This window comes from Condylura cristata, unplaced genomic scaffold, assembly GCF_000260355.1.
Source record: "Condylura cristata isolate star-nosed mole 26May11 unplaced genomic scaffold, ConCri1.0 scaffold00027, whole genome shotgun sequence".
NCBI lineage: Eukaryota > Metazoa > Chordata > Mammalia > Eulipotyphla > Talpidae > Condylura > Condylura cristata.
The window spans coordinates 17,362,272-17,374,311 of record NW_004567128.1 but is presented as its reverse complement, the minus strand read 5'-3'; the positions used below and the strand labels follow the sequence as shown (position 1 = coordinate 17,374,311).

At 34.6% G+C, this 12,040-nt stretch overlaps 1 protein-coding gene across 1 annotated transcript in view; it reads left to right on the top strand.

The window, feature by feature from the left end:
• Positions 1-689: 689 nt before the first annotated feature.
• DMD (dystrophin) overlaps positions 690-12,040 on the top strand; it is a 1,782,468-nt gene continuing 1,771,117 nt past the window's right edge. The window contains exon 1 of the mRNA XM_012730297.1: positions 690-920. Within this exon, the coding sequence (XP_012585751.1) occupies positions 890-920 (31 nt within the window). The 5' untranslated portion in view covers positions 690-889. The remainder of the gene's footprint in view (positions 921-12,040) is intronic.

Here is a 12,040-nt window from a genome sequence, read left to right as displayed (position 1 = left end):
CTAATAGAAATTTAGCATTACAGGAGGAGGAGTTTTTCATTCCACTGTATTTTAGCAGAAACTCTATCCCATGAGACCTGTACATAGTCTGCTTCTCAGAGCTCAGCTGTTACATTCTACTGTTGCTTCTCTTATTCAGACTGTTAGCATCATCAATATATGACTTTTGATTAGATCCCCTGGGTAGAAATTAAGGTTGGTAGACAGAGGACATCTAATGAATGCCTAGAATTTTCTGAGCATTTCTTTTTGTTCAGTGGAGAGAAATTTGTAGGGTTGTAGAGAGGGCAAGATAAAAAGAAAGAGATGAAGAACTCTATTCTGCATCAGGATTTTCTACTCTGTTATTTCAGAAATGCACATAGAAGTTCCAGACAGTTGTGGCATGGTTTTGTTCTGGAGAGTTTTTATTTTGCAGGCTTTAGAAGCAGTTACTATGTCCACTGTGCTATTCTGGTTTGGATATTAATCAGAACACAGTTGAACATTATTTGAATTCACAGGGCTTGCCATGCTGGAATCACTGCCTTATATGTAGTGTCCATGGGCAGTCCTATTATGGGAAATCAGCTAGAGAGAAAAGGCGGTCACTTGCTTCTGCGCAGGTCCTGGAATTTGAAATATCCAGGGGCCTCTACAGAATCCTGGCGTCAGTTACTATGTTGACTCAGTCAGTGTTGGGATCATTCACTTTCCCCCTTACAGGATTCAGACCTTGGAGGCAATTAGCTTCAGAGGAAAACGAATAGGAAAAACTGGTGTTATTTTTTAAAGGCTGCTGAAGTTTATTGGTTTCTCATCATCATTCCTAAACCTACTGGAGCAATAACATTGGGAGAAAATTTACCAAGATTTTTATCGCTGCCTTGATACATACTTTTTTTTCCAAATGCTTTGGTGGGAAGAAGTAGAGGACTGTTGTAAGTATAAAGTAACTAAAATATTTTTTGGCTTGGCATAGGTTTGATTGAGATAAGCTTACTGGTTAGGCACATTGGTTTATGAGTAAGCCTAGATGCTATCTACATATACTGACCCATATATATATGCAGGTGTACGTATTTCTCACTGGGAAACTTTTTCAGTAGAAATAAGGTAGAGTTTAAACTTGATTCTTTGTAAATATAATAGATCATGTTTACTTAAGAAGCCACTGAAATAATAGAATATGCCTAACTGGCCTGGAGTGCTTGTAACAAACCATTCTAATTGCTGTGAAGTAGTTTGTGCACCAGGTTATTATCCTGATTATTTGATGCTTCTGTATTTTGTAGTGCTTACAATCTGGGTAGTGACCTCACATTATTCTCAATTGCTCTATAGGGGTGATGTGTGGAGGGGCTCAAAATTAGAAACATTTAATATGCCATGGCTGGAAGAATAAAGTATAAAATGTTGTGATGGATAAGTGGAGGTTGGGTATGCATATTTAATATAAAAGTCTCTCATATTTAGTATTTTGAATATTCTTCTCTAGCATAGCATGCAAATTCATTCAAATTATATGTTCTGTGCTGGTAAGTGACAAAACAACTAACATGAAAGCATAAGGAATTTCAAGTCATATTTCACAGGGAAATCCTCATGTTGTTTCATGCCTATGCTGACCTAGTTATTCAGTAAATCTTTTTACTTTGGCTACAACTATTGTGATAAAGAAAGTCAACTATTGTGATAAAGTCATCATGACAAATGCAAAATTTAAAAATGACTGTGGTACAACTTTAATGTGTGTGTGTGTGTGTGTGTGTGTGAGAGAGAGAGAGAGAGAGAGAGAGAGAGAGAGAGAGAGAGATAAAAGAGAGTAAACTGTGAGAAGTAGAGTTTGTACCAATTATAGGGAAAGGAAATTATCTTTCATTCCTGCCTTTGTCATTCTGAAATAGATCTTCTAGCAATGTCTATAATTAAGAATAAAATACAAAATCTCTCTAAATAATTAGCTCCTCAAAACTTCTGGAAAATGAGTAAGGACAGAATTTTTGTCTTGGGAAAATTATGGCAAAAAATAGCATTGTGCAGTTATTGATTCACATTGTAAGGTGCCAGATTATTTTAAGATATTTTAAATAATTTCCTTATAAATTTTCATGGAAAGCATTGTTTTCTTTTTTCCTGTTTGAAAAACTATTCCATTTACTAATATCACAAAAATGCAGCAGTATATATATTTTCTTTGCAACACACACACAAATTAATCAAGTAATCAATTGCTGTGTCTACGAAATTCAAATAATAAACCAGTGTACAGAGCAATATAGAAAGAATAGCAAAGATACAATTCTGGAATGCACTAAACTTTATAATATATATAAAAATTTTATATAGTATATAAAATATATAATGCAGTTTATAATATCATTTTGCTCATTTAGTTTGAAACACTTAAGATTGTTTTTTAACAAATAGCTATTATTTAATACAGAAGATTTAATACATTTACTCAAATATTGCTTTGCAATGAATTATTGTAGTGATTCATTGTAAATATAATTCCATTCAGTTTGTAAACTATGTGAGCTGTCTTGAGCTCACATACAATCATTATTAAGTATTTCATTGGCAGTCTTTTAAGGGTATCTGAATTCTATAAAGAAGATTGCTGATTTAAGTAGATAATCTAATCTAATTTTTAATTTTACATGTTTTCTCTGTCATTTAAATGGCCTGACTATGGAAAAATATAACACATATGTCATTTAGTACATTTTCCAAACTTTAAAAAAGAGTACAAAGTGTTTTGTGCAAATTTCTTAGTTTAGAAAAAGCTGTTGTTTGACACTATTTCATTTAGATACTACTTAGAAATTCATCCTTAGTCTTGAACCGATTCACTTGAAATACTTATATTCCATGCCTTTTGCTACATGTGAAGCAAATTGTCAATTTCTTAACTACTTGTGTGGTTTAATAAAAGAGACAAAAATCTTCCTTGTCATAGAAGTCAGTTGTTTTTTTCATTTCTATTTTATAATCTTTCATCATAGCTTTATCATGTAATTAGATGTTTTAGTGAGTAAAACAGTGGTTTCCCAAATCTTCTTTGTCCTCCACCCACTACTTTTAATATCCCCTAACTTATTAAAAATAATTTGTTATATTTTATTAACTAATTTTTTCTTCCATTGCAACTGCAAAAAAACATGGTATTTTGGTGTTTATATATACAAGCATACATATACATTTAATCAGACTACTGACTTACTTAGCCTTTCTCCAAAGTTAATTTTGTTTGTTTTCTTATTTTCTGTTGAAACATGCATCACTTTTTAAAAATTGACAACACTGATATATGTCCTCATGTTCAATAAATCATAAAAAGAAACATGAAAAAAAGAGTAGGTCATGGTTTCATGGGGACAGTCATTATACAGCTCGAGGGAGAACACTCTTTTACAAAAATATTACAGAAGTATGAATACAAACTTAGGGAGAAAGTTGAGTTCCCAAAACAAGTGAAAGATCCCAAGTATTAACTTTAAAAGTTTCATAGAAAATCACCTCTCTATGGAGATTCATCGTGTTTGAAACTTTTCCCATTTACATTTTAAAATATAATTGATGTGAGTTATATTTCTTTAAAGTGTATATTATTTTTCAAAGACAGCCTTTTATTTAATACAGATTAGAGAGTTAAAAGAATTTATAATGGGAGGAATTTGACATTTCTGCCTTTCATTGTGAAAAGATACATTGATTAAAGTGTGTCAAACTCAGTAAATGGAGGCGGTGCAGTTATTTCAGATATACAGGGTATGTAATTTGAAGGCAAGCCAAATCACAATGAGAAGAAATAATGATGACCTTGGTTTATTTTTATACAGCACATTCAGGTTTTGATTGGATTCTGAGGAAAGCAATGGTTTTCTTTCTCACAAAGTCCCACTATGGTCCTAGGAGATTTGTGTTCTGTTATCAAGGCAGCTGGTTCTTATTGGAACATTTTGTTGGGAAGGTCATGGACTACAGTATGGAAAATGAGAAGCCTTTTTTATTAAATGCAACGAAGTTTCATAGCAGAATTTCATGAAAATATTTCCCTTTGGGGAGTATTCTCCGTGCAGCAGACTGGTCTCCTAAACAGTAACAAGTAAACAGAACCCTTTCCATCTTCACCTGTTCCCTCATTAAAACATCTATTAGTTAAACTTCTTGAAATTTTATTCTGCAGTATCGACATAGTAATGTTTGAGTCATGTGTTTGGAATTGTGAAGTTTCACTTTAATACAAATGTGAAAGTTACCAGTGCTATAGTACAATTTATTTTACCAAATTGAGAAGTACTTTTCTGGATTAGTCTACTTAAGTTACTTGTAGAATTGTCTCTAAAATGTCCATTCTTGTAAAATGTCAAGCCCCCTCTTGTTAATATTAAAAGCGATCATTTTTTTTTTTTTGGTGCTTCTGATATGTTCACTTGAAAGGGGAGAATAACGCTTATTTTTTAGAATCTCTGCTATACAAACTATTGTTGGAAAATCAATGGGTAAAATTATTGGGTTTATGTTTTCTGAAATTTGTAGTATAAAAACTTGTCTACCCACATACTGCATACACTTTTGAATGTACCCTTTTGAAAGATGGCTCCTCTAGAGATTCTAAACGTGGTAACTCCCAAGGTCATGACATTTCTCTTCCCCCACTCAAGATATCTGTCCTGAATAGGGGCGGGGATAAAGCCCCTTTGGCTTCAGTGTTTCAAGGTATCTTAAATTTCTCAGCCACAGTTCAGATAGGAAGCAGGCAGGGTGAGGAAAGGAAATGACCCTGCTGGTAGATGTTGAAGAGTCTCAATTTTATGTTCCCACAACTTTCACCTCCTGCCCATTAACAAAACCAAAGGTCAGTGCTCCCTTCCAGTAGCTGAATCTTTCCCTTTGGCTGTCATCTTAAGAATGTCCATTCCAATGCTCTGCTCTATCTTTATGTCAGTATCAGTTATTCAAAATACCTGATAATTGTAGAGGTAAAAGAGACAATGCAGTGTTCTGTGGTCCTGCAATCCCTGAAGATGAAATCTTAGCATATGTAATGGCTTTAAGCACTGAGTAAACAAGGGCTCCTAGCAGTCTGGATCTGGTTTAGAAATCAGTTTCTTCCCAGTCTCTTATTATCTTTTTCCTTCTGCCTTCTGCCTCAGCGCCTCAGTTTCACTTTGTCATTATACACCATTCTTCACTAATGGAAGGTGGAGAAGAATCAACAATTATTCTTCAGCTGAAAAGTAACTGTCCTTTTTTTTTTTTTTTCTATCCTGGTGAAGTGTTGCTACCGCTGTGGTTGCTATTCTTAAATGAGTCTTCTAGACTATTTAATCAATATTTTGATTCTGTTTATCTTTAAGGAAATGATTTTCCATAAGTAAAAAATGTTGGAAATTGGTTTTTATGCATTAAATTTTGAAAGAGCTGAAACATATTCAGAGCTCTTTCAAATATTTAGTCTTACTAGGCGACTGTACATATAAAAGGATCAGAGGAAGAGTATTATTTCTATTTTTATTTCAGTTTAGTTTATTATTTAGTAGAAAATTTGATAGTTTTAATGAATACGAGGAGCACTGAAGTGCATTCTGACAGTTGATGCTTATCCATGTAATAAAGTTGGAATGCAGATAGCTGAATGGGAGTGGAGTAACACAGTTGTAAAGAAACTGTAATGCAATAGGGATATTGGATGCCTTGGTGATGGCTGTGGTGTGGCAATATTCATGTGAAGGTGTAGGATCCTGAATTTCTGAGTCATGCACCATCTGTAAACCACTGTCACCTTTATAATGGGTGTCCTGGTGGGAGTGCTGGTGACACACATCTGAAGAACTGGAATTCTACGCCTCTGAATCATGTACAATATTATAAAACAGTATTACTTCAAGAAAATGAAATTTTACAAACAATGAACAGCCAAGCTGTAGTCCTTAAAATCATAGGGAATTTACATATAACAAAGTAGCATGCGGTCTTTTATCATCAACATTTACATGAATTATCTTTTCATCATTATAAACACTTAATTTTTCAAAAATGCCAGTATTAATTGAGCACAGTAAGCATTATAATGTCTCTTATTATGCCCAAATAAAGGGGTTACCCTTTCAATGCTTTTATCTTCTCCTTGGCTTTTGCTTTGGTTTGTTTAAATCTGCTTTTCCCACTCCCATTCTGTTTTTGACTGAGACAGTCATAGAATCAGGACTATAAAAGGGCATAAACATCAGTGGCTTTTTGCTCATTCTTGGCACCCATATTTATTTGCACACAACTTGTCTGCTGCTTTATCAGATTACAGCAGCAATAGTACCTTAGCCTGAGTTAAGTGCTGACTTAAAGGGCACAGGAGTCATCATGCTGTTACAAGTGCAGATTTTAGACCTGGAAACTGTGTAAGGTCAAATTAAAAAAAACAGGAAAGAGAAAAATCAGGGAATCAAAACTGCTCAAGTATTTTCACTAAAGGCAGGTTTAATCATTCCTTTTTTATGCTAGTGCTCCAGAGGGCACTATTAGAAATAAATTCAGAATTAGACAAAATGTTATCCAAATAATTGAGGAACTGATAAAATTATCTGTAAAAGTGCTGAGTCCTAATGGCTGCTGTATATTAGAAAATAACTTAGAAGGAAAAGTCAACACCAAGTTGTGCATCCAGAGGCAAGTGATGCTGGCATGTAGTTGGTTAACTGAAGGAGCTTACTGGGGGTTCAGACAGCTGGGAAATCCTGATTTAGAAGAGCCTGAAGGGCAGGTCAGAAGCCATGTGAACAGCTGCTGGAGAGCTAAAGGATTCCTCTGGATTAGGTGTACATGCCCTACCTCTAATGGGCTATGCTAGGTATCACCAAGTGTTACCAAAGTTCAATTCACTCAGGCCTACGAATGTTGCAGTGCTTTACTTTAAATGTATGGAAATAGATTTGCTCTTAAACAATATCCAGAAATAAAAGTATCAAAAGAAGGGACTCCATAAAGTTTATATTGTGTGGATTTGGGTAACAGTTGTTTAAAGTTGTTTATTTATGCAACTAATATATATCTAGAATAACTGCTTTGTGCCAAGTACTGTGCTATCTGTTGCAGATAATATTCTGAACAACTGAACTCACTGAAATTAGAATTCAGAAGAGACTATTATTTTTTCTACATTTGTGCTTTTTAAAATTTGTCATTATTTTTATTGAAGCAATCTTGGTTTGCAACACTCTTTATACTGTAGGGGTATAGGTTCTCACCTCTTCAAAGGTATGTTATCTCTCCATGCCCATTACCAAAGCAGCCATAATGCCCAGCATAGTCCACTCTGATAGCCTCAGTTCTACAATCAAATTCATGGAATGCGTTTGGTTTAGTTTTGCCCCTTGTCTTTATTTCTTTATATTTCACATAGGAAGTTAAATCATCTAGTATTTTTTTTCCTCTTTCTTACTTATTTTCCTTAGCATATTCCTCTCCAGCTCCATTCATGTTGTTGCAGATGGTCAGAGCTCATCATTTTTTGTAGCTCAGTAGAATCCCACTGTCTGTATATACCACATCTTAGTGAATGCATTTGTTGTTGGGCAGTTATGTTGTTTCTGTAACTTGGTTGTTGTAAATAAGAATGCAGTGAACACAGGAATGCATACATTCGACCTTTTTTTTTTTTTTTCTCATTCTATGGGTAGATACTTAGGGGTGAAATTGTTGGCTTGCATTCTTCATATACTTTTAATATTTTGAGAAATGTTTGCATTATTTTCCATAGAGGCTGGACCTACTCTACATTCCCACCAACAGGGAACAAGGGTTATTTTTTCTCCCGGCTAAAGAAAACAACATATATGAAGGTATAATTTGGTATGAAGAATTAAAAGGTCAGTTTCCTTAGAGTACAGTAAGTGAGAAAATCTGGAGCAAACATGCAACTCAACATGCCCTGTGGATGTCCAGGGATTACTGAGGATTTTATGTATAGGAACAGTGACAGTGAATTTGCAGGGAATGGATTTATCCAAGATTGATTTGTGAGACAAAATCAGTATGTATTAGTGTTGAATTGGATGTGATGTCCTCCATGACATCTAAAATTGGGTGGGTAATAGTAAAATTAACAAAGAGAATATTTGAAGGGAAGATGGAATCATGGGAAAGCCTTGGGGAGAAGGCACTTTTTTTTTTTATTATTGGAGAGTCTGAGCACTGTGGATATTGGAGTCTCATGCCTAGGAGTGAAGCCACTTATTACTTAATACATAAGTAATGGATGTGTATAGGACTATGTGGAAGATCAGGGAGTTAGAAGAGTAGGAAGTCGGGATTTCCGTAAATGAGACAAGATCAGAAAAATCAGAAGAAACATCTCCATATAATGATGAAATCTGGAGGAAAATAATATTTCTGTAAAAGAGAGTGTTCCTTTCAATCTTCCATTTAATGACTTTATAAATGAGGATCTCACTTGTCACACCAGGTGTCTTGGTTTCCAGAGTCTCTGCCATCTATTTATCCCTAATTTCCTCTCCCATATTGCTATTTCTGTGAGATATCACCAAAATGTTGCCTTACTAGAAAAGCTTCAATAAATATTTAAATTGTATAATGTATTCAGCTTTTTCCTGTACTCTGTGCTTCCTAAAAATACTTTCTTTGGAAACCCCATTTCAACCAACTACTGTATAATGAAATGAGCCTTCAGTGTAAAACATTTATCATACTCTGAATTTCAATTGCTCAGTCAGAGTTGTTAAGCAATATGAAAAATCATCCTTTAGCGAATACAGAATTGCAAAGATATGACAAGTTAAGTTTGCACTTTATTTAATGCTATTCTAGTTAATATAGATGCTTATTGGAGAAATGTCTAAAATTTCTTGAGAACTATTAGTAAAAATGACTATTCTTAAAATTGGAAAAATGGTAAAAAAAAAAAAACACTTAGAAAATGTTGACAATTGAAGTGAAATAAAAGTAGAATTTTACTGAAGAGATAGAAGGCACTTGAGTAATTGGCATTTAGTCATGGATGAGTGTCATGTGAATATTAGTTTTTGAGGTGGTGAGACCAGGTAGACTATTGCATGATATTAAACAACTTTTTAACTATTAGGCTTACTTGCTTGTAAATAAGGATTGTTGAATACCTACAATGTTCCCTCTGCCTTTTCTGAGATTGCAACTTTGTAAGTCAGGCAAAAATGCATACACAGATATATATATATATATATATATATGCACACTCACATATACATAGCCATACAACTTCTATCATATAACAGAGTTAAAACATATGGTACAAATCAGGCATAAATAATTATTCATGAATGATATGCTTATGAAAGTTTTCAGTCAATAATCCATTTTTATAAATAAGCCTTACAATATGGGCATATGAAAATGTGAATTAGAAAATAAGTAGAAGTAGCAGTGATGTATAGATCAGGATAAATGAGGCATTGGCCTATCCTCCATAAACGGGCTCTGACCTTGTGCGTGCATAGTGTGGCTCTAGGCACACCTAGTATTCAAAGACTCTCTCTCTTTCCCATAATTCTAGGAGGTAGGGGGAGAGATATGTGTATATGATATGTGTGTGTGTGTACATGCATGTGTGTGTCTACAGTTCAGCTGTTAGAGTCAGGATTTGAACAGATACAAAGTGCAGCCTAAAGACTCGAGCTTCGTCATCAGTCACCTGCAACAATCGCTGAGTTAGATAGAAGATAGGATCTCTTGCAGCTCTAAAGTAGATAGGGCAAAATGTGAAATGAGGGAATCTTAATATCTTCTAATAAGAACTAAACGTGCTCCACTGAGATTCTTCTTTTAAAAAGCCATTAAACTTTTGTTCACTCAAAGACTATAGAACCTGGCACATTATAACTTAGATAAAAATTGAGCTGTTTCCAAAACCCCATCTCCATCCCTTGGATCTCCTTGGGAGCTTCTGTGATAATATCCATTATAAGTCACTTGCTTCACTGTTTAATTCCTGTTGCTGTCTTCTTATTGGATGAACTTGAAAGGATCCAAGAACAGAACTAATATAACCACTGATCTGTTTGTAATCATCTACAGTTACCTCAGAGGGCTCCAACTAGATCTCGTTCTGGTTTTATTTCAGTTATGCACATTCAGTTGTACTAGATTAACAAAAACCACAACCGGATCCACATGAATAAAGTTTAATATTGTGAACAAAAATAATTAGCATAGATTTTAATGATAATGATGAATGCTATTTGAGTAATATTTAAAAACAACACTTCATTACATTTCTAGAATTCCTATTGCATTTTTACATGAACTCATTTTTCTACCAGCTATACATTGTTAGTAGCCACAATGCTGTGGTATATGTGTATTAATGTACGCAGTACAAGTCCAGTATGTATCATTGATATAGACCGTGGATAGTAGGCTATGAAATAAATGACTTCTGGTGTTAAATAATGTACAACCATGTCACTTTTGGATGCTCTATTCTATGATCAGAAAATATAGTGAGAGTTTCCTCTAGCTTTGTAAGCAAGTATATGCTTATCTGATTCAAAACTATGTATGCACACATATTTACACATTAGAAGATAATAGGTGAGATATGACATTGGAACATAATGATTCAGGATATATAGATGAGAGTGGATGGTAAGAAGTCAGCAAAGCCCCCAAAATCCTGCAAAGTGTAATAAATATTTTCATTAAAAAACTGTTGAATACCATTTCAGTTTTCTGTGGTAAAGATTGCTTAGTATTATCTAATAACTGATAAGTAGAAGTATCAGGATATTATGAATTTCAACTGTTTTTTAAAATGCATGTTTTATTTAATTCTGAGGCCAATGAATTCTTGCATTAGCTCTATGTTAAACTGCATCAGGTACATTCCCAGACCTCAATTTGTTGATTTCCAATCAAACAATAGAAATTTTCTTCAACCAAATACAGCTTGGTTCTATAATACTGGACATTTTTCTTATAGTTTACTGCTATAAATGACCTGAAGCTACATTAGGATAAAGAAAATATAGACCAGTTAGGATATATTATTTTTTTTAAAGATTTATTTATTAATACAGAACTGGGGTACAGTCCAGAGATGCGGAGGCTGAGAGGATTCACCAGAGATAGAGTGGGGAGCAGAACAGGCATATCAATGAAGTACACTGCTGAGGGGAGCAGTGGGTGAGTCAGGAGAGGTCTGCCGTGCCATGTGGTCACCTCCAGGGCAGGCGGGGAGCAAACTCATGCGGAAGTGGCTTAGCTTCTTTGTGCTGTGCTTTAACGCACTGCGCCACCAAAGAGGGCCAGGATATATTATTTTTATTTTATACTAACCAATCTTATATTTTCTTTATTATGCTTTTCTAGTGTGTTGAAATTGAGATTTGTGAGTGGCTGTTTTCCTAGAAAAATAATCTTTATGATTTCAGTGTGGTGAATGAAGTAAATTAGTTCAATTCTTTCAAAATTACCAGTACAACTAGATCTCTATATCTCTATCTCCCCCTCTCTCTCCCCCCCCACCAGGAAAAATGTGGTTTGTATATAAAATATATGGAAGTATAAAATCCATAAACATTATTAAAACACAACTGAAATTCTTCCACTTGAAAAGTATAACTAACACTGTAACACTGTAACAGTTGGGAAAAGAAAGTTTACTATATACAAATGCCACTTCTGAATTATAATAGACTTGTTTATTATATTAATTTCATTTATTCCTTAAGGAGGAATTCACTTATATGTCCAATCTTTAAAAATTTATATACATTGGACCTCCCTGATGATGCTGCAAGTTAAAGCACGACACTAAGAAGCTAAAGCCACTTCTGCATGAGTTTGATCCCTGCCCGGGAGGTGACCCACATGGCGTGGCAGACCTCTCCTGACCTGCCCGCTGCTCCCCTCAGCAGTGTAGTTGTTCTAGCTACCTGTTCTGCTCCCCACTCTGTCTCTGGTGAAGCCTCTCACCGCACCTATGCCTCTGGCCTGTACACCAATTCTGTATGCATAAGTAAATAAATCTTTTAAAAATATATATACATGGAATCAGGGCAGAATG